The sequence below is a fragment of the Orycteropus afer genome, unplaced genomic scaffold, assembly GCF_000298275.1.
Source record: "Orycteropus afer afer isolate SDZICR_OR568_19922 unplaced genomic scaffold, OryAfe1.0 scaffold00033, whole genome shotgun sequence".
In the NCBI taxonomy this organism is placed as follows: domain Eukaryota; kingdom Metazoa; phylum Chordata; class Mammalia; order Tubulidentata; family Orycteropodidae; genus Orycteropus; species Orycteropus afer.
The window spans coordinates 15,240,634-15,264,551 of NW_006921620.1; the positions used below are offsets into that span (position 1 = coordinate 15,240,634).

Consider the following 23,918-nt stretch of genomic DNA (forward strand, 5'->3'; position numbering starts at 1 on the left):
TTCTGCTGTGCATGGGGTCGCTATGAGTCGGAAACGACTCAACGGCACTTAACAACAACAACAACACATTAAAATGATGGGTAATTCTACTTACTGCTATAATTTTCCTCTTAGAAAAGAAGCTGCTATAAACAAGAAAACGTGTAGAAATAATTAAATAAAAGGATATGAATTAAAGAAAAAAAAAGTATAAAGAAGTATACAGGATTCATGTTGTTGCTGTTGTTGTTAGGTGCTGCTGCGTCATCTCTGACTCATAGTGACCCTATGCACAGCAGAACAAAACACTGCCCAGTCCTGGGCCAGCTTCACGATCCTTGCTGTACCTGAGCCCATCGTTGAAGCCACTGTGTCCATCCATCTCATTGAGGGCCTTCCCCTTCTTCATTGACCCTCCACTTTACAAAGCATGATATCCTTCTCCAAGGAATGGTTCCTTCTGACAACATGACCAAAGTAGGTGAGACGAAGTCTGGCCATACTCACTTCCAAGAAACATTCTGGCTGCACTTCCTCTGGGACAGATTTGTTAATCCTTTTAGCAGACCATGGTAGTCTTAGCATTCTTCTCCAACACAACTAAAAAGCATTAACTCTTCTTTGGTCTTCCTTATTCATTGTCCAGCTCTCACATGCATAACAGGTGACTGAAAATACCATGGCTTGGGTTAGGCGCACCTTAGTCTTCAAGGAGACATCCATGCTCTTCATCACTTGAAAGAGGTTCTTTGCAGCAGATTTGCCCAATGCAATATGTCATCTGATGTCTTGACTGCTGGTTCCACTGGTGTTGACTACAGAACCAAGTAATATGAAATTCTTGACAACTTCAGTCTTTTCTCCATCCACCATGAATCTGCTTATTGGACCAGTTGTGAGGATTTTTGTTTTCTTTATATTGAGGAGTAATCCATACTGCAGACTGTAGTCTTTAATCTTCATCAGTAAGTGCTTCAAGTAAGTCATCCTCCCTTTCAGCAAGCAAAATTGTGTCATCTGCATATCCCAGGTTATTAATGAGTCTTCCTCGAATCCTGTTGCCACGTTCTTCTTCATATAACCCAGCTTCTCAGATTATTTGCTTAGCATACAAGTTGAATAAGTATGGTGAAAGGATACAACCTTGACACACTCTCTTCTTGATTCCGAACCAGAGATTCGTATTTGCCCAAAATTGCTCTAATCTGGGAAACAATGCTCTGTAGTGGTGGTTCTTAAAATTTGTGAGTCTCAGACCAGAAGAATCAGCACCAGCTAGGAACTTACTAGGAAATTAAATTCTAAGACCCTACTCTACACCTATTGAATCAGACTATGAGAATGAGGCCCCAGAACTGTAGTTTAACAAGACTTACAGGTGATTCTGCTATACACTTAAGTTTTACAAGCCCTGCTATATAAAATCTCTATCAGGAAGAAGAAAAGAATTGGCGTTGTTTTAAAGTTCCAAGGGACTGATTTTCTCAAATCTATTAGAAAATGCACTGGGCAATGCAAACAAACCTTTTAGTCACTTTGGAGTTAAAACAAATGCACTAATGAACACTCTTAGAACCTAAATTATTTGAAAATAGAGCCAAAAAAAGAAAATCAATAATAACAATTAATGAAATAGCAGGGAAAATACTGCAAAACTAATTAATGAAACAAAAACTGGTTCTTCAAAAACACTAAAAAACAGATACACCAACATCAAGTTTCATCAAAATAAAAACAAACAAAAAACACAAATTAAGAATATGAGAAAAGATAAATGACAGAGACAAAAATTCTAAGATAGTATCGTATCTTACTAAGATAAAACACATAATTTAAGGAAATATAAATTAACAAAAGTCACTAAGGAAAAATTTAAAATCCAAGCAAACCAATAACCACAATGGAAACGTGAAACGAACCTAAAGATAAATGCCTGGAAAAGGTACCATGTGAGTAGCAACTGCGGTCTTAAAACTTCAGAACAGCCATCTAAGGTACAACTATTAGTCTCTCTCCATCCAGAGCAAATAAGAGTGAAGAAAATCAAAGATACATGGATACAATTAGTCCAGAGGACTAATGGACCACACAATCTTAGCCTCCATGACACGGACACCAGAAGAACTGGCTGGTACCCAGCTACCACTACTGACTGCTCTCAAAGGGATCACATTAGAAGATCCTGGATAGAGTGGGAGAAAAATGTGGAACAAAACTAAAAATGATTTAAAAAAGACCAGGCTTACTGGTCAGATAGAGACTGATGGAACCCCTCAGACTATGGCCCTTAGGCACCCTTTGGACCTGCAATTGAACTCACTCCATGGTTCAATTTTCAGCCAAACACACAGGTGTACAAGATGAACAGTAACTCTAGGTAGGTACACATTCCTCAGAAGAACATATCATTTGAGATTAAAAGGGCAGCATTTGCTCAAGGACAAAGTTCAGAAAGCAGAAAGGATTAGGACAAGAGGAATAATGGAAATGAGAAACACCAGGAGGAAGTGGGGGGAGTGATGTTTCATTGAGGAGACTGCAATCAATGCCATGAAACAAAATGTGTTTGAATTACTGAATGTAACACTGAACTGCTCTATAAACTTTCACTCAAATCCATGAAAAAGTTAAAAAAAAAAGGCACTATATTCAAATGTTAAAAGGCTAATTCTATCAGTCCTTCAAGAAAAAGATAATTCCTTGTTATCTGTCTGTTCCAAGCATAGAGAAAAATGGAAAATATTCTCATTCATCTGAATCTAGTGTGTAGTAAAGAGTCAGCCTTACCAAAGAGAGGTCTGGCTAGTGCTTCCTGTCGGGTACTAGGATGTGATCACTAGGGCCATGAAATGTCCTTCTAATAGGAGTGTCTTTGTTTGCTGGGACTTTGGCCACCAAACAGTCTAATGATATGATTAATGATAGGCTTTGAGCCATCCTTTATCAGTTTTGACCTCCAAAGAACTGGAGACTATAGCCATTAGTCTGGCCAAACACAAACTCTGGATACCAGGTAAGCTGCCCTCATTGGTATTGCTCTGTATATTGTCACACATTATGGCCTGGAGGTGATGCCATGCATTATTTCATGGAAGAGGACAACTACTAGCTCAGCATTTGCACCCCTTCCAGACTCTGCCCTATGTGCCTCTTCCCTTGGCTGACATCTTTCCAAAGATGTCAGTTCTTCCCAATAGCTCAGAAACAAGCACAAGTACATGAAAGAATATTTTTCATAAATTTGAGGTGACAAAGGTTTTCCTAACACAAAATGAAGGCTTAAGCTGTATAGAAAGACTCACAAATATGATGACATTCAAAAAAAAAAAAAAGAAATGTATATGAAAAAGATACTGATGAATGACAAATGACAGGCTAAGAGAAAACATTCATAATAGGAATAATAGACAAACATGTAATACTTCACAACATTAAAGATTTGAATGGGCACTTCACAAGATAATATTTAAGTGGTCAACAGTCATATAAAAAGTGCTCAACATCAGTATGAGATACTATTACAAACCTCCAGAATGGTAGTGCAAACTGGTATACCTCCTTTGCAAAGCTCTTTGGCAGTTTCTACTAAAGCTAAATATATGTTTATCCTAGAATGCCGCCATTTCACTCTTAGATACACAGTCAAAAAAGATGAACCCATGTGTCTACAAACATACATGAATAAGAATGTTCAAAGCAGCTTGCTCAATAACAAAAATAATCAGAAACAACCGAAATGCCTAACAATAGGAAAATAAATAAATTACAGTATATTCATATAATAAACTACTATGCAACAACAAAAACACGCAAGTGCATAACTGAATCTCAGAGATACCATGAAAAGTTGAGTAAAGGAAGCCAGACACACAAAAAAAGTACACAGTGTATTATTCCACTTATATGAAGTTCTAGAACAGGCAAAACTAACCAGTGATGACAAAAGTCAGGAGAGTGATGATGACCTGTGAGTACGCTATGGATTGAGAAGGTACACAGGAAACCTGGAAGGTGGTACAATTTTCTGAATGTTAATTTGGGTGAAATTTACATGAAAAAAATCATCAAGCTGCATGTTTAATTCAAAGTAAAACAATTAATAAAGTACAAGAAGATAAAACGAATATAAATATTAAAGAAAGCATACTATAAAAGGTAAAAGAGAAATCTACACTTATAAAGCAATAGAAACTGCATAGGAAGAGCAGAATATATTAAAAAGTAACCCACAGAAAAAATAAAATGGTAAGAAGGCATATTAAAAGATATTTATCTTCACTAAAAATCTAAGAATATGAATTTAAAAAGTACTATCTTACCACCTATCAGATGACAAATATTAAGAAGGTTATCAATAATGTCAAGAGCATGGGAAAATAAGTACTCTCACATAATATTTTTGAGATATCCTTTGGTACAACCTTTTTGGGTGATAAATTTGTAGTATCTATCAATATTTTATATACATATGTTGCAATCTCACTTCTAGGAACAAAGAATGTTCACTGAAGTATGTTTGCAATAACTAGAATTTTGAAGCATTTAAATATCCATTACTTGAATAAGCAGTTAAAGTTACAATCAATACATCTAATAGGACCCCAATTGTATAAAACAAAACCAAAACTTATTATACATGTATGTATATATCTATAATTACATATCCTTTACACACAGAGAAAAATCTAGAAATATACACATTGAAATGTATACAAGTTATCTCTGAGTAGTAAGACTTTGAAGACATAATTTTTTAAATATATGTATTTCTACAATGTTTTAAAATTTTAAAGTAAACATTTTTTTAAAATACATTTTATTCAACTATAATTTATGTATTGTTGTTGTTGTTGTTATGTGCCGTCGAGTCAGCCCTGACTCATAGCGACCCCTCCTTGGGTTTCCGAGGCAGTATCACTACGGAAGTAGGATTGCCCAACCTTCCTTCCGAGGAGTGGCTGGTGGGTTTGAACCGCCAGCCTTCTGGTGAGCAGGCAAGTGTCTTAGCCACTATGCTACCAGAGCTCCCATAATTTATGTATAGTGAATGCATTTTTTTTTTTTTTTTTTGCTGTGTTCCCTCCCCTCCCCTTCACCCCTGGTAACCAACAAAGAATGTTTCCTTCCATATATAAAACTTTCCTTGACTTTTTAGAATAATGAACTAATACTACATTTGTCCTTCTATGATTGACTTATTTCACTCAGTAAACGTTATTTTTTGTAATTAACAAAATGATCAATCGCAACAAAAATATTCTTTTCTAGCTTCCTTTAACATTCCTACCTGCAAGGCCTTTTCCTTCTCATTTGTCAGTTCCTGAGAATGCTTATTTGTCAGTGCTGCTGTGTGTGATGCCCACTCATTCCGTAGCTTATCTAGTTCTTGGATTTTTTCTGATAATGTCTGTATTAAGAGTTTAATACAAAATATTAAGATAGTCTCTTGAATACGTTATACTCTGGAACATGGCAACATCTACGAAGATATTAAAGAAAGTGTTATCACATCTTTTCAAGCTATATTCAAGCATTTTTCTACACAGATTTTTTTGAATCTGAATAAGAACAATTTTAGAGCTATATTGGCCCACAGGTCAAGCTTAACCATCTCTTAACCTTTTATTAACTCAATCTGGCTTTTCTCTAACCCATACCCTCCTCTAGCATTAAGAAAAGCAACGCATAGATCCCCAAGATGAGTTGGGCTATGAAGGGATATTTTCTGCCTAAAGCCATGCAGCTTGTCAGATACTCTGCTCCTTAATTTTAAGCTAGGGACAAAAGACAGCAGCTATGACTGAAAGGATGATAAGCCTCAAGGGAGCCAACCAAGGAAGGAATTCTAAACCTAACAGAAGAATGGGAAAGAAACAAAGGTTTGGAAGATAGGAACTGAAAGTTAAGAGGAATTACATGAATTAAAAAGGGAGCAGAAAACTAACATGTGACAGATAATTTTCATACATTATTTTAACAAAAGCTTGGAGAGATGAGAAAATGCATCAGGTTTTGGGGATAACAAATGTTTGAATGGAACAAAAGATCTAAAAAAAATAGCATCAGATTAAATTAAGACAACTGGTAGGGGAAGGTAGCAAAAAGGAGAGGGAATTCAATGGTAGCACACTTTGAAAAAAAAATACATAAAAGTTTGGATATGATTCAAAAAGCAACTCAAGAGCCAATGCCTGAATAACTTATAAAGAAAAAAATGAACCCTGAATTACCTTTTGTGTCAAGTTCAGTTGCCTAGTAACATCATCTAGTGACTGTGTCAATGACAATTTTTCTTCCTATTTATGAAAATTAAAAAAATATGCAGTTTACAATTTAATACAATCATCTGTAGCCATGCTACTCAAAGTGCAGCAAAGTGTAGCATCAGCATTACCTGAGAGCTTATTAAAAATGCAAAAACTCAGGTCCATCTCAGACCTTTTCAATCAGAACCTACATTTTAATAAGATTCCCAGACAATTTGTATACCCATTAAATTTTGAGTCACTGATCTATAGCATTTGAAAAAAAGACTTCCTGAAACTCTTAAGAGGCATTCTTAATGTTGTTTTCTTGTGCCACATGCCTTACATAGTTATATAGCACTTTGTACTTTTGAAGACACTTTCATACATGTTGTCTCATGTATCTCATGGGGCTAGACAAGGGAGATATTTCTATACAGTATCTGTCAGCTGATGAAATCATGACACTAAGAGTTTAAGTGACCTGCTCAAGGCCACAGAAACTTCGGCACTTAAGTTTCCCAATTTCTGGTTCAATTTTATCCTCATTGTTGTACCTTCACTAACTAAGAAACAATAAAATAAAATAAATGTATCACATATTTATAAAAACTTCCTGGAGGTTTTTAAATAATTTTGTTCCAAAAATACAAATATTTGAAAGGTAATAAGCTCCTCAGTGACTTTCTATAACTATTTTAAAAGAATAACTTAAATTTAAAACTTACCTTGCTACATTTCAAACAGCCTGCTAGAAATTTCTTTATTTCCACATCATTTCCAGGTAAAAGTTTTAGTGACAGGTGAGTAAGATGCTTAAAAGGATTTGTCTCCACCACATTTAAAAATGCAGGTGAGTTATCCAAAATGGCTGCTGGAGAAACTAACTGTAGCAAAAACCTTTGAAAAGAAAGTGTCACACTGTAACATATTTACAAATAGTGAAACTCTCATATAAAGTCAAGAGCTCCTCTACTTAGAAGGATCAGGAGAGAAGCATATTGGAACCATAGGAGCAAACAAGGATTCCGAATGGTGAAAGATGGGATAAAGTGGGTAAAAAAAAGAAAAGGGATTGAATGAACGATAATAAGTATTTAAAATGAGTTAACTATGAGAGACAGATGGGAAGAGAGAAAGCAATAACTGAAAATAAATAAAAAGCTAACTGAATACCACAGCAGTCACTACGATGTTGACTCCTTACTCTGAAAATTTAAAAGAAAGAATTAAGTATGTATCCTTTTCTGTATGAAGGAGCTCTGATGGCATAGTGCCTAAAGCATATGACTGCTATCGAGAAGGTTGGAAGTTCAAACCCACCAAACACTCTGCAGAATGAAGGCTGGGCAATCGACTTCCATAAAGATTTACTGCTTTGGAAATACAACAGGGGTCACTATGAGTTGGAATCGATGCAATGGCAGTGGGTTTGGGGTTTTTTCAGTATGAATTTTCAGAATAATCAAATAGCCTTAGTTGACAAGTAAAAATTCTTCTTTATAGAATAATTATACTTGTTGTTGTTGTTGTTGTTATGTGCCGTCGAGTCTTAATAAATATTAAAAGAATGATAGAATTAGAAAAGCAACATTTTATAACTCCTAATCAAGTAATTAATTAAAACAATCATCAATTGATGAAACAAATAGGTAAAAGACTGGTGAACTTTATAATGAAAGGATTAAGCACTGGCACTACATAAATATGAATATACACACACAAACACACTATCTTATCATTTTCCATGTTCATTATAAAAACATACATTTGATGTTAAATATTTCAGATTACATTAATGTCTTTGTCAATTAAATTAAATTAAATTAAAGCATTATTTTAAAAATAGACAGGATTACTTCTAATACATGGAAAATATTCTGCCACCAGCTTGTCCTACAAAGAGTTAGTCTTCTCAGGCTGAATGATCAGGTATGTCTAAGCAAAAGGGAATATATCCACGACTATATAGAAAGTTGGCAGATAATACTTCTACGTATATATTTGTATGTGCCGTAAGAATGTCCATGTAAGTAGAACTAACAGGGGGTAAAGTTATGATAACTTCTTAGCCATAGCCAACTACGCTGAGGGAGAGAGATGTTGGACCTATGGGCTCAGGATCATGGTCTCGGGGGATATCATGCTCAATAGGCATAACATACAACACAAAAACACTGTTCTACATCCTATTTTGGTGAGTAGCAACTGGGGTCTTAAAAGCTTGTGAGCAACCATCTAAGATGCAACAATTGGTAAACATAGGAAAGAAGTAGGAAAAGAGCTGTTATACTGTGGAGACTGCAGTCGATGTCATAAAACAAAATGTGTATGAACTGCTTAACGGAAAATGAATTTGCCCTGAAAAGTTTCATCCAAATCACAATAAAATTTTTTTTTAAAAAAAGTTAGTTTTGAGAGAAGTTTACTAATATAGTTATTATATATTAGTAATATATAATATATTATATATTAGCATATATTAGTCTCATGAGACTTACCTTGGAATTTCTTTGCCATGTTCTTGAGTACACTGCTGAAGGAGATCTATAAATTTTTGTGGGAAAGCTAAGAAGTCTACCAGAAGGCCTTGCTGGAATTTTAAACTAAACAGAAGACAGGAAAAGATTTTTTTTTAACAAGAAAAAAAATTTAATTACTAAACTTAATTAATACTATGAATGATTCTTTTTTTAATAACTGAATATCTACTACAACAAAGAATTAAGCTGGGGAACTCTGATTTTTGTAGAATTTATTCAATGGGAGGAAATGGTCAATAAATTTAGCTCAAGCTCCAAATTTTGTGAGCTGTTTTCAACAGAATTCTGGTAATCTGTGATATATTTATTTATAAAACATCCTGAATAATTATAGTATAAAACATCTAAATGATCCTAATAAGTTTGTTTCAAGAGTACCATTACATTCATAAAACTAAGAAACCAATTTACTCCTAGATAATTGGAGGTCAGAAAGAAAAAAAAATAGTTACCTTTGAAAATCTTCCTCAGATATAACGAGGTTATACAAAAAAAATGGATCAGTATCATCAGTCAGTCGAATAACTAAATCCTAAAAGAAAGATTGTTGTCTTTTAATGTTTTCAGCAAATCTGGCTTTCAATTTCTTCCTTTTTTGGAAGTGAAATCATTCCGTATCACCAAGGCAACAGAGTTATATTTCAGATGGCTTTGTTTTGTGCTGCTAATGATTTTTTCATTCGTCTTTAGAGACTTAGAATCTTATGTAAGGGTAAATATTCTACTCTTTGAGAGCTACATGGGGGTCTGTAAAAGTTAATTAAATGCTAGGAATCCAAAGTATAGGAATATCATCTAGAGGCTTAGCAAAACAGACCCAGCCCCTTGCTGCACTATTAACACCATGACAAAAATGTTCTTTATCACTGACTGTACAACATTAAATTATATTTTCCCAGTTTTCCTCAAGTTAACTGGTCTGGTATTTCAAAAGTGGCAAACACAACAGCAGAACTGACAATCATCCACTATGAAGAAAGAAGTAGCTTTTGTCTCTCAGGCAGAAGATAAGAGTATCAGGTAACATGTTGCCAGGGCTTCCTGTTAAGGGCCAATTCTCCCCTACCCCAGGTGGCTACTAACATGGAACTCCATCTGCTTTCAATTTCAAAAGAAGTGTGCCTTTCATAAAGACCACTTTCCAGCTATAGTGTGCTTATACTGTGCCAGATCATCACAGGAACTAAAACTGACAGGAAAGTACACAGAAATTATATACTTCAGAGAACAGTGGCGTAAGGAAAATAGGCAAGCAACAAGATAATGGGGGATTACAAAGAAGTAAGTATTAAGAATAAGTTTTTCATTTTTAAATTAAAATTTACTCATGGCTACTGAGGACCTGGTAGAAAAATCTAAAACACTTATAAATAGAGCTAGAAAAGGAAGAATCACAGCAAATATAGGGAAGAACCTGTAAGAAAAATAAATATAGACCCTACTCTGGAACATGAGCAACCTGGGTATTTGCTCTGTCTCACAATGCCCTGTTCTTAAATAGTTTCTGTGTAAGTACCTAATGATTCCATTCCAAGTTACTATTTAAAAAAAACCTTGAAGCTGCCATTGAGAGAGAGTTAATACTACTAGGTCCTTTAATGCATCTAGGGAATGTATGACACAAGGAGGAGTCTTGGTGGTGCAGTGGTTAAGCACTCAGCTGCTATACCCACAAGCCGCTCTATAGAAGAGGCAGTCTGCTTCCATGAAGATATATAATCTTGGAAACCCTACAGGGTTTTGCTATGAGTTGGATTCAACTCAGTGGCACTGGGTTTGGTTTTTTTTTTTTTTTTTTTTTCTTTTTAGTTTATGACACAGGGAAAAGAGAATGGAGAAAGCATTCTAAAATGAGAAGGGGATTAAAACAGTTTGATCAGAAAAGAAGCAGAAGCAGAGAGAAAGGTAGTGATGTTTAGTTTTTGGATCCTCTAATTATACTTACGTACTTACAATTTTTTTTTCCTTCTCACATATTTTTTTTTAAATTTTAAAATTTGATAGTAATAAAAGTAATGGAAATGTCACACCAGTAGGCTAAATCCTAGTTCATGTGAAACAGCCAGAATACAGAAAGATAAAAATGATAATCCTACCTCTCACATTGCCTTCTAGTTTAACTCTCTATACCTCTATTTCACTTCTCTAACTGCTAGAGGAGCCCTGATAGCTCAGTGGTTAAAGCACTAGCCTGCTAACCTATTTGGCAATTTGAATCTACCAGCCGGTTGGCAGGAGAAAGCTGGGGCAGTCTTCTGTAAAAATTTACAGCCTTGGAAACCCTATGGGGCAGTACTACCCTGTCTTACAGGGTCATTATGAATCCGAATCAACTCAACGACACTGGGTTTGGGTTTCTGGTTAGGTACTAACCCCTAAGTCCTTAAGGAAGTTGGTAACAATAGTTTCAGCAGCAAGAGGTTTAAATATTTCAATTACAGTAGTTAAAAAAAAGCCACATATGGTAGGTTGAAGCTCAGAATGTTTGGTAGTTTACAGACCACACTGATTTCTTAGCCCTTTATCTACATCATTAGTTCTGTTAATGACTCATACTTTTAAAGATCATGTGGGACTGATCCCCTAGTTATCCACATACCTCTCGAAAAAGCAAAGTAAAAGATTCAAAAACTAATGGTATCTCCCTTTAGTGCTTCAATTTATTCTGTTGTTATATTTACACTCTGAAATGTCAATTACTACTACAAGGTCAAAAAAAACTAAAACTCATTGCCGTCAAGTCAGATCCAAATCATAACGACCCCTCCTTGGGTTTGCTAAGCAGCATCACTACAGAAGTAGATGGCCCACCCTTCCTTCTGGGGAGTAGCTGGTGGGTTTGAACTGCCAGCCTTCTGGTTAGCAGTCAGATGCCTTAGGCCCTATGCCACTTAAGCGACCTATATAACTCAGTGGGCAAACTTAAGGAGTCTGGGCCCCTAAATCCCATTGTTGTCCCAGCAGATTCTACCACTCCAGATGTGTAACAGTTAGAAAATGCCCCAAAATTAAAAAGCAAAATGAAAAAATATAAAAAATATAAAAGATCCCATATTTTTAAAGAAGACAATTATCTATAATGTACAGAAATTATATATTTCAAAAAGAAATAAATACCAACCTTTCTGTGAATTGGATTAGAAACTGATTGGAGTTCAATGCTCACTCTAACACTTATTCTCCTGTGTGAAAAGATATGTCCATGTAAAATGAGTTATCGCTGACATTTGTTTCAAGTAAAGTTTTCACTCTTAAGCTACAAAACATGCCACAGGTATTCCCTACTTATTACGAACAGATGTCTGGAAAGCACACTGGGTTTGAAGTTTAAATTCTTGTTCTTCCACTAGGATTAGATGTGATAAACATTGTAGAGGGCCTAGTACTAGCCTGGTCTTTCCTTGACCTAGCCTGATATATAACCTTACTGCCTTCATTCGATTAACAGACAAACCACCAATTTAATCACAATCTTTTACACTTAAAAAATATATGTCATTTCAAATGATCAGACTGACATATGAGAAACTCCACGGAAAAATACAAAATGTGAATATGAGAATAGCTTAGAAAGTTTAAAAATCACAAAGATAAAATATTCCTTTCCCTTACACCTACAAGTAAATCTACCTAATATATACTATTGATGCAGTACACTCACAGAAGTATTGTTAGCAAGTTTATTATCATTTATCATCTCCTAACTCTAAACCCTGAGAGGAGGGACACAGTTTTTCATATTCTACACTGCATCTTAGAGAATCCAGAATTGGACAGAGGCATCTAAAGGTGCTTTGTAAGCATTAATTTAACTGAGAAGAAGTAGAAATAAAGGGGAAAATCTGTAAGAAAACACAAAACATCCATGCATCAGCAGGTCTCAAACTATTCTGCTAGAATTAAATAACAACTGTCTTTCCTTGATGTGCAGGGAAAGAAAGTAAACTAATACAAAGAATGTGTTCAATTTTAAGTTATTCTTTCAAGATTTTCCACATTCTATTTGTCTACTACTATCAGACTAATGGGAGGTCTGATAGCATAGTGCCTAAGGCACTTGACTGCTAACCAGATGGCTGGCAGTTCAAACCCACCAGCCACTCCTCGGAAGGAAGATGGGGCAATCTACTTTTGTAGTGATACTGCCTCGGAAACCCAAAGAGGGGTCGCTATGAGTCAGGTCCAACTCGACAGCACACAAGAACAACAACAACAACATCGGACTAATAAACAACATCATGATAAACAGAGAAAAGGTTGAAATTGTCAGGGATTTCATTTTACTTAGCTCCACAATCAATAGCTGTGGAAGCAGCAGTCAAGAAATTAGATGTTGTATTATACTGGGCAAATCTGCTTCAAAAGACTTCTTTAAAGAGCAAAGATGTCAGGTTGAAGACTAAGGTGTACCAAACCCAACCCATGGTATTTTTAACAGCCTCATATGCATATGAAAGCTAGACAATGAATAAGGAAGACCAAAGAAGAGTTGAAGCCTTTGAATTGTGGCAAAACAATGCAAAGCAATGCCATCGAGTGGGATCTGACTCAGAGTGACCCCTCCTTGGGTTTCCGAGGCAATATCACTATGGAAGTAGCTTGCTCAACCTTCCTTCTGAGAAGTGGCTGGTGGGTTTGAACCCCCAGCCTTGTGGTTAGCAGTCAAATGCCTTAGGACTGCCAGAAGAACAAACAAATCTATCCTGGAAGAAGTACAGCTGGAAACGCCACTTGGAATCGAGAATGGCCAGACTTCATCTCACCTACTTTGCTCATACTGTCAGACGAGACCATTCTCTGAAGAAAGACATCATGCTTGGTAAAGCAAGGGTCAGTGAGGAAGAGGAAGACTCTCAACAAGATGGACTGACCCAGTGGCTGCAACAATGAGCCAAGCATAGCAAGATTAGGAGGATGGCGCAGGACTGAGCAATGTTTCATTCTGTTGTACATAGGGTCACTATGAATCGGAGCCTAACAACAAAAATTTGTCTACTATAGAGTTAAGAAATACATCACATAGCAATTGAGTACTGATGGCAATATATATGAAACAGATGATATTCCTACTCCAATTCCATTGATATTAAGCTTTCTGTGGAGAAAACCCTTTAATTTCCTAATTTGTAAAATAAATGGATTGAATCACAAGGTTTGTAAGGTCCTTTTTAACTTTACAATGTCACTATGCCTGGTGTCCATTCTCTGAAAATTTTCTAGTATATATCATAATGGTACGATACTCTTACTGATAACTAATTTTTTTATGGATATTTAGTATTTTAAAAGTCCTGTCATGCTTAATAAATTTGTAAAGATTCAAGAGCCATCCAATTAGTAATGTTCTGTACATAATTCTGGATGAAGTATATTAACATAATCATCTTTCAATCATATTAATGATATTGTTGCATATATTCCAAATGCCTATGTGCATTGGGAGTTCTGGTAGCATAGTGGCTAAGGCACTTGACTGCTAACCAGAAGGCTAGTGGTTCAAACCCACCAGCCACTCCTCAGAAGGAAGATGGGGCAATCTACTTCCATAGTGCTACTGCCTTGGCAACCCAAGGAGGTCCAACTCGACGGCACATAACAACAACAACAACATGTACATTAGGTGCTGAGTGAGGAAAGAAGAAAGGAAAGGCCCATAAAATAAACCTATGCCCTATGTTTATTTCAAATTCTCCCCTAGAAATATCTTGTACAAAAATCTCAGCTTTCAGGAGACATTCTATCTAAAAATCACAAATCCTAATTCCTCCATAAAGTTAATGTCATAGAAACAATACAGAATATTGATAAAAACCCTCTCAATAAAACACGCTATTTCTCAAAATAAACGCCATATTCTGAACAGTGCATGAATCTACATAACATTTTCCATCAGTTAGATTTGGCTAGATGTTCTCTTAAAAACATTTTAAATATCAGGCACTGGCAGAACTGGATTCTAGCCCACTTCTGCCACCTAGTAGCTATGACCTAAAACCCTCAATGCAAACAAATAAAAGCTACTCTAAGTCAGATACTGTACTGGGTGCTAGGGATACAAACAGAAATAAACATGGTCCATGTCCTCAAACTGAAATCAGACTAAATGATTAATGATATTTCCCCAGATGTGCTTCTGATTGCATTTTAGGTCTCCAGAGAGGGGAAGTAGGAGTTACTAACACTACTGAATGTCTGCCAAGTATTTTACATAGTTCATCTTTTTTAAAAAATAATCTTGTAGAGTAAATATCATCTCTGTTTCACCAAGGAAGAACCTAAGACCAAAGTTAAGGATTTGCTTAAGGTTACACTGTAGAGCCCAAACTGGAAGTCAGATCTTTGGCCTACACCATACTATCTAATAAATGAGTAAGGGCAATTAATTAGTGTCAACTTAGGGAACTTTAAAATAGGTCCTTGTAATGAAAGGATTTAGGAGCTCTGGTAGCATAGTGCCTAACACACTTGACTGCTAACCAGAAGGCTGGCGGTTCAAACCCACCAGCCACTCCTTGGAAGGAAAGATGGGGCAATCTACTTCCATAGTGATACTGCCTCGAAACCCAAGGAGGGGTTGCTATGAGTCGGGTCCGACTCGAAGGCTCATAACAACAACAACAATGAAAGGATTTAAAATAGGCTATAAAAACGAAACTCACTGCCGTGGAGTCAGATCCGACTCAAAGCGACCCCTCCTTGGGTTTCCGAGGCGGCATTACTACAGAAGTAGATTGCCCAACCTTCCTTCTGAGGAGTGGCTGGTGGGTTTGAACCACCAGCCTTCTGGTTAGCAGTCAAATGCCTTAGGCACTATGCCACCAGAGCTCCTAAGATAAATGATGAAAGAGTGAGCATTTGAGGAATTTGAGTGAGCATTTGAGGCAGAGGGAACAAGAAGATTAAAATTATGGTATAAGGAGAGTACTAGATACATTCAGAGGATAACAAGTAGTCTCGTGTGAATAGCACATTATAGAAAGGTGCATAGGGAACAAAATTGACAAGGCAGATTAATGTCAAACCACGGGTTTCAACATTTGCATCACCTCTCTCTATTCAAGTTCCCTGTTCATTACTTCTGTTCCCTACTGAATGTCTTTCTTTATTATGATTTTAATATACTTGTATTATTTAATGCATTAATACACTTTATGAATAGCTACTGTTCAGGGGGTGCCGATTATTCTGTAAGCACTGTTTTAAGCACTTTATATGCATTAACTCCTTTCATGTTCACAATAATCCCATTAAAGAGGTACTTTATCAACAATTTAAAGCACAGAGAAGTAACTTGTACAAAACCAAACACTAATTAACAAATTAACTTGTATCTGGCAGAGATTTAAACCCAGGCAATCTGCCTTCAGCATCTAAACTTGAACCTGCGCTATGCTGTCTCTCCAAGGAAATCTTGTTTCTCTATTAAAGTGTGAGTTCACACTGAATGAGGATCAGAATAATTTTTTTTTTTTTTTTTTTTTTTAATTATTGAAGGGTGAAAGCACCTAGGACAGTTCCTGGTACATAGTTGGCATTCACAAATATTTCTTTAATTAAACTGATCTTGAATACTTAACTACAGAGTCTGGATTTTTTTTCCCTATAGGTCAAGGTCAGCAAACTTCTGTAAAGGGTGCCCACCAAACCCACTGTCATTGAGTCAAATTCCAACTCATAGTGACCTTATAGGACAGGGAAGAACTGCCCCATAGGGTTTCCAAGGCTATAAATCTTTACGGAAGCAGATTGCCACATCTTTCTCCCATGGAGCAGCTGGTGGGTTCAAACTGCCAACCTTTCAGTTAGCAGCTAACCACTTAACCATCATAACACCAGGGCTCCTTCATAAAGGGCCAGCCAGAAAATATTTCAAGCTTTGGGGGTCGTAAAGTCTCTGTCACACTTACTTATTTCTGCAAACACTGCACAAAAGCAGCATGGATAATACATAAACAAGTGAGCATAGCTGGGTTCCAATAAAATCTTATTTACAAAAACAGACAGTGGGCCATCTAGCCATGGCACTGTAGTTTGCTGACCCCTTCTATATATGATAGGAATATATTAAGCGTTTCTAAACAGGAGGAATAACATGGGGGAAATAGTGTTTTAAGAAGATATAACAGATGACAGTATAATCGGATGGAAAATAGCTAACAGCTTCATCAATGGAATCACAAGTGGTGTTCCCTCCTTTCTTCTTTCTATTATCATTCTAGAACAATACTATCCCATACAAATATAATGAAAGCCACAAATGTGAGCCAGGTATGTAATTTTATGTTTTCTAGAAGCCATATTTAAAAAATAATTTAAGGTAGAATTAATTTTAATACTATAGTTATTTGACCCAATATAGCTAAAGTGTTATCATTTTAATACAACTAATATAAAAATTACCAGTAAGGTATTTTACATTTTGTTTTCCCAGTAGATCTTCAAAACCTGGTTTGCATATCAATATGGGTTACCCACATTTCAAGTGTAAAGTAATCACTTGTGGCTAGAGTGGCTGCAATGCTGGACAGCACAGAAAACTGTTCAACTAAAACAACCTACAGATCGCCATATACAGCTGCTGGTTTTGGTACCATCTCATTGCTTGGCTTGCCACTTGGTTTGGACCTAAGTCTGACAACTCACTAAGTCAATAAGCTTTCATCTTTAATGTCGTATTTCTCCACCATTCAGTTTTCCCATACATTTTCACACCTGTTCCTCACAACAACCATGTGGGGTAGGTATGTTATATATATAGTACCCATTTCACAAGTGAGAAACTTAAGGTTCAGAGAAATTAAGAGACAATTAATAAGTGGTTGAACTAAGACAAAAACTGAAATCTCTAACTTCTAGTCAAATCTCTCACCATCTCTTTAATTAAAGTTCCAAGTTTTTATTTATCTGTGAGACTGGTCTGTAAATGCCATGAAGACAAATCCCGTTTTACCTGACCATTGAATCGCCAGTGCCCAGCAAGGTGTTTTGCTAGCAGGCAGTATTTTTGAATAAATGAAATTTCTGGTTTTTCCTTATTGTTTTTAGTCCATTAAACGTTAATTTGCTATAAATATAACTAATGCTTAGAAAATAAAAGTTTAACATTATTATTATTTTTTTTTTTTTGTAGTTGAGGGTTAAATGTACATCCAATACAATCCAAAAGAACGGCGATTAACAAATTTGGAAGCCAAGGCCTGAGTTCTGCTGCTGGCCCTGTGAACTCGAGGACAGCACTCGCACAAATTGTTTAACCTTTCTGGGCCAGTCTTACCTGTCAAAAGGGAAAAATGGTGCTATAACCTCCAGCGCTAAAATTTTTGACATTAACTTGATAGGGGCAGCTTCCTATTATCTTACACTCTCCCTTCCTTCCCAACTGCAACGCCCAGCTTAGTGAGAAGGATAACCATTAGGTCGCAGCTAGGTGCTCTCAACGCTTCCAGGCCAGCCGGTCACCTAGCCGCAGTGGATGCCCACTGGCCAGATCCGCCATATTTCTCCCTTGGCCCGACCCCAACCGCCACCCGGGGGCACCGGGTGGCGCAGACCTCACCTTTCCTCGCAGTCTTTGCATTTCACCTGCAACGGAACCAACTGCTGGAACAGAATCTGGCTCATGTTGGACCGCTGCCCTGGCTGAGATGAGGAAAGGCACGGCCCTCAGCAGCAGCCGGTAAAGGGCCTGGACCTTGATAAAGTTTGAGTTTGGCGCTCGGTTCCTGCAGAGGAGGCGGGGAAATAGAAACGAGAGGGAAGATGGAGGGAGTTTGGACTTTGCCAGCCACCGTCAGATTCTTCCGGTGTTGAGTAGTACAGAAAGGACGGTTGCGGTAGTTGCGGAAATTAACCTGTATGGCGGGACGCGAGGCTGCCATGTTTGTTAAGGGAAGGGAACTCGCGGAAAGGTGACAACTTTTCTTCTCATCTTCAGGTGCTCAACACCGGAAGCGGGTCCTGAATTATGGCGGCTTTTGCGCCAACGCCGCAAGCGACTGGTTTTCCAGCTGAGGGTAGATGTGGTTACTATGTGGAAAAGAAGAAGCGGTTCTGCAGATTGGTAGTTGCAGCAGGGAAACGGTTCTGTGGTGAACACGCTGGAGCCGCGGAGACTGACGTGGAGGTCTGGTATCGCCCTACTCTCCTGAAAGTCGGAATAGTTTCCCCGTGTGGTGGGTGCTGGGACGCGGCCCCTCTCCTCTCTGAAAGGTTCCGGCTGACCCCTCGATCACCTAGTTTTTCGTTTAGTAAACGCTGTCCTGCCCTCCCTGGGGAACGATGATGAGACCTAGCGTTGAGCAGTGTTTTCTCTTAGTAAGTAAAGTGCAGCATCGACCCCTTTATCTTGGTCCTAACTCGCGGTATTGCTGGATTTTAGTTTTACTTTAAACTACCGCTTCTTACACCCCGCCCACCCTTTATAATCCGGCGTGTTAGTTTAGAAAATAAATTGTGTTCGTGTTAGTTTAGAAAATAAATTGTGTTCTAATAATTCTTTCTTAAGTGATAACCACGTCTTGTGAATGCAGTTGAGAGGAACTTTTTTAATTTTATTTTTTTCTTATTTTTTTCTTTAGAAAGCAACGTAAAATTACTTGCTGGGAAGGGGGAGGATAGATTAAGGAACATCGTAAGAAATGACTTTCCTTTTAAAATTGAGAACAGAAAGCGTACGATGTGTTAAATTATAGTTATAATTGTACGGTCAAACAATAAATAGTTGTATATACGTATATTTCCTTACATAAATGTATATATGTGTGAATATATATGATAAATAAGATGCATAAGAAAAAGAGCATGTTTGACTGAGAGGATTAGAAAGAATAAGCCAAATAAGTCAGTATTTCGTTTTCTGCCTTATGAGTGCCCAGTGTTATTTGCTTTTGATAAGTCAAATGATTTATCCTTCTAGGGAAATCGGATACTGATAGTTCCCTGAGCCCTGTCATCTGCCGTTTTTCTTCATAGCCGTAGATCTACGGTCTAATTTGATTTGACTGATAGTTGCTTAGAGTGTATCATACTAAAGCAAGGATATTCTTGTTTTGGAATGTGGGAGACCTGTGACTTAATCATGGGAACTATTTGAAGTACACCTACAGTTGCATTGGCTGGTTTTTCAAGGGTCCAGCAAACATTTCTTGGTTAAAGGATAATAGCGAGTTCATTTCTACTCTATTACAAGGCCTTAGACTTCACCTTACCCAAACATGTAAAAGGTGATTGCAGATGGTGAAAATAGTAGACTGTAAATAGGTCGTTACAAGCTGGTTGGTATTCCTGGAGAAGAATGACCTCATGTTGTTTTTAGTCCCTTGAGTAAAACCTGCAAAATGAGTGAAAATGCTTCCCATGACTGTGATTTGGTTTTGAATCACAGCCGTGCAACTGATTCTGTAATTTATGATGTAGTTGGGTGTTGTGTTTTATTCTTTTAAAAAACATATCACAGAGTCCTATGATGGTACCAGCTATACTTATTTTAACTTGTTTGTTCTAACCTTGGCATGGTTTTACCTCCCAGGGGAAACTGGCAATGTCTAAAGACATTTTGGTTGTTACAACTGGATCATATTACTGTCATCTAGTGAGTAGAGTCCAGGAATGCTGCTAAATATCCCAAAATGCACAAGACGGAATTTTCCAACCCAAAATGTCAAGGTTGAAAAATCCTGTTTCTAACCCCAAGTGATAAATGGAAATAGTATTGTTTTGCTAAATCATATAGTTAGAATTTATGGACTACAATAAAGTTTTTTCTTACATGGAGATTAAGATTTAAAGTCAGCAAGCAAAGAAGAAATAACACAATATTTTCAAAAGTTGAAAAATTGTTTAACCTTGCCATGAAATTCAGTACACATAGTTTCATGGATATGCTGAAAGGCTCATCGAGACTAAGATAAACTGGCGGAAGATAGTAACGGCCAACACTGTGCTAATCAGTGTTCAAAATTTAACTCAATTTTCACAAACCTTAGGAGGTAAGACGTAGTATTATTTTCCTCTTTCAAATGAGGAATAAGCTTGACCAAGATAGAGCTAGTAACAGAGATAGGGTTCATACATAGGCAGTCTAGCAGGTCTGTGGTCTTAAGTGTTACACTATCCAGTTACATGCAGATTTATATGGAATATTGGACAGAATTGCCAAACTTAAACTAATTTTCCTTTCTTTTTTTCCCCCATTGCATAGACTTAAATACATGTAAGTTAGAAACATGTAGGATACAACTTTGCTATAGTGAAAGGTTAGAAAACCAGTAGAATATGGCCATGTGGCAAATAGTTAAAATATCCTATTTTTTTGTTTCTAAGATACTTCTTTTCACATTCTTACATCTCTTAAATCTTGATGATGCATCTTTAAATCAATGATATGTCCTAGGTGATATTGGCAACATTTTTTCTTTCTTGGAGGTACACAAAATAATAGTTAATGTTACAATTGATGCTACCTTAAATTCAAAATTCCATGGGTAGGTGTTCTTTGTAACCTGTTTGAAACCTTGGATCATTGTTTGTCTAAAACCACTTGTGCATATATAAATAAAGCAGTTATTTTGGAGGTTTTCTTTTGTTTTTTTTTTAAAGTTTTCTTACGTTGTATAGGTGATGTATAAGTTTATGATTACACTGAAGTTATATCTAATATCTGTAAGTGATAAACTTGGTATTTTAAGTAAATGTATCTTTTTTAATTTGTTAGGAAGAAAATGTTCGAAAAAGAATCTTGTGTCCTTTAGATCCAAAACAGTAAGTATAATTCAGACAGGGATTTTTCTGTGCTGAAAATAGTAATTGTCACAGATCTCATTTTAACTAATTTTCTCTTCAAATTTAGCACAGTATATGAAGATCAACTAGCAAAGCATTTGAAAAAATGTAACTCAAGAGAGAAGCCAAAACCTGTAAGTGTTTGATCAGTAAAAATGAATGTTGAAATGTGTGGTGTATGATATTTATGTATACTTAGTAAGTTACAATGTGACTATTTAACAAGGCTCTTACCTCAGGAGATTTTATTTTGGTAAAATATGTTTTGAGTGTATGTAAGGTATCAAACTATAAATCCACTTACAGCCCTAATTCAAAAAATAGAAGTGTATGCAACATGAGTATTCTTTAGATAGTAAGTTCACATTTTATTTATTCAAAAATAGTTACTTAGTGCTGAAAACCAGACCAAACCTACTATTAAGTCAGTTCTCACTCACAGCAGTAGAACTGCCCCATAGAATTTCTTTCTTTCTTTTTTTTTTAATTATGAGTGAAATTTTACAGAGCAAATTCACAATTCACTTTCAGCAGTTCACATACACTTTGTCTCATGACATTGACTACAATTTACCTCAATGCAGCAGCTCCCCTCCCACTTCCTCCGAATAGTTACCTCTTCCCTGCGTCAGTCCTTCCATACACTTCCACCCCCTGAGCTGCCTCCCTGTGCATAAAATAATGGTCATAATGAATGATTTTCTTGACATGTTGTTGGATTCTATTGGCTAGGATTTTGTTGAAGATTTTTGCATCTATATTCATGAGCGATATTGGTCTGTAGTTTTCCTTTTGAGTGATGGCTTTGCCTGGTTTTGGTATCAAGGTTATGCTGGCTTCATAAAATGAGTTAGGGAGGATTCCATCCTTTTCTATGTTTTGGAATAGTTTGAGTTGCATTTGTGTCAGTTCTAGTCTGAATGGTAGAATTCTCTGGTGACAGTGTCTGGGCCAGGACTCCTTTTTGTTGGTAATTTTTTGATGACCTGTTCAATTTCTTCTTTTGTGATGGATCTGTTCAACTTTTCCACATCAGCCTGTGTTAGTTTAGGTAAGTGGTGTGTTTCTAGAAATCTGTTCATTTCTTCCATATTTTCAAATTTGTTGGAGTACAGATAGATCTTCATAGTATCCTGATACTATCCTTTTTATTTCAGTTGGTCCTGTTGCGATATCACCCATTTTGTTTCTTATTCGTGTTATTTGTATTCTCTCCTTCTTTTCCTTTGTTAAATTTGCCAGTGGTTTGTCAGTTTTATTGATTTTTGCAAAAAACCAACTTCTGGTCTTACTGATTTTTTTGTATTGCCCTGCTATTTTCTGTTTCATTGATTTCAGCTGTAATCTTTATTATTTTCTTTCTTCTGGTGACTGTAGGCTTTTCTTGCTGTTCTTTTTCTAATTGTTGGAGATGTTTGTTTAAAGCGTTGATTTTGGCTCGCTCTTCTTTTTTAATGTGTACATTTATTGCTATAAATGGGCCTCTGATCACTACTTTTGCTATGTCCCAAAGATTTTGGTATGTTGTACTTTCATTCTCGTTTGATTCAAGGAATTTTTGGATTTCATTTTTTATTTCTTCTCTTATCCAGTCATTTTCAAGAAGGGTGTTGTTCAGCTTCCATGTGTTCACTCTATTTCTGTTGATCTTCCTATTGTTGATTTCTAATTTTATAGCACTGTGATCTGAGAAGATGCTTTGCAGTATTTCAGTGTTTTTAAATTTATTAAGGCTTGCTTTGTGGCCTAACATATGGTCTATCCTGGAGAATGTTCCATGTGCACTGAAAAAGAATGTATATTGTGCTGCTGTTGGGTGAAGTGCTCTGTAGATGCCTACAAGGTCAAGTTGGTGGATTGTATTGTTTAGCTCTTCTACATCTTTGCTGAGTTTCTTTCCAATTGTTCCATCTTTCGTTGAAAGAGGTGTATTAAAGTCTCCTACTATGACTGTGGAGTCATCTATTTGCCTTTTCAACTCTTTTAAAGTCTGATTTGTATTCCATCCTTTGATTTTTAGTCTATTTTTGTCTTTGTCTCTAAAGTGTGTCTCTTGTAGACAGGGTTTTGTGTTCTTATCCGATCTGCAACTCTCTGTCTCTTAAGTGGTGCATTTATCCATAAACATTCAGGGTACTTATTGACAAGTATGAATTGGTTGCTGTCATTTTGTTACGTGTTTTTTCATGGTGTCCCTGGTTTCTTTGTTCCATATTTATTTTCTGTGGTGAGCTCATTATGTTTATGAGTCATGTTATCATTTCCTTTGTTGCTATTGTTTTAGTATTTGCTGAATATTTGTGGTTGTCCTCTTTTTTATTGTGATGTGAAGGTTTATCATTTTTCTTTGAGGTTACCCTATGATTTATAA

General features: G+C 36.4%; 2 protein-coding genes across 2 annotated transcripts in view; one reads left to right on the forward strand and one right to left on the reverse strand.

The window, feature by feature from the left end:
• The window catches only part of SASS6 (SAS-6 centriolar assembly protein), a 45,565-nt gene extending 27,177 nt beyond the window's left edge, over positions 1–18,388 (reverse strand). The window contains exons 1-7 of the mRNA XM_007936098.1: positions 18,324–18,388; positions 11,889–11,949; positions 9,220–9,299; positions 8,726–8,830; positions 6,953–7,124; positions 6,210–6,275; positions 5,267–5,386 (exon numbers count right to left, since the gene is read on the reverse strand). Coding sequence (XP_007934289.1) covers positions 5,267–5,386; positions 6,210–6,275; positions 6,953–7,124; positions 8,726–8,830; positions 9,220–9,299; positions 11,889–11,949; positions 18,324–18,388 — 669 coding nt within the window. The remainder of the gene's footprint in view (positions 1–5,266; positions 5,387–6,209; positions 6,276–6,952; positions 7,125–8,725; positions 8,831–9,219; positions 9,300–11,888; positions 11,950–18,323) is intronic.
• A 343-nt stretch (positions 18,389–18,731) lies between these two features.
• TRMT13 (tRNA methyltransferase 13 homolog) overlaps positions 18,732–23,918 on the forward strand; it is a 24,744-nt gene continuing 19,557 nt past the window's right edge. The window contains exons 1-3 of the mRNA XM_007936130.2: positions 18,732–18,890; positions 21,480–21,526; positions 21,615–21,681. Coding sequence (XP_007934321.1) covers positions 18,732–18,890; positions 21,480–21,526; positions 21,615–21,681 — 273 coding nt within the window. The remainder of the gene's footprint in view (positions 18,891–21,479; positions 21,527–21,614; positions 21,682–23,918) is intronic.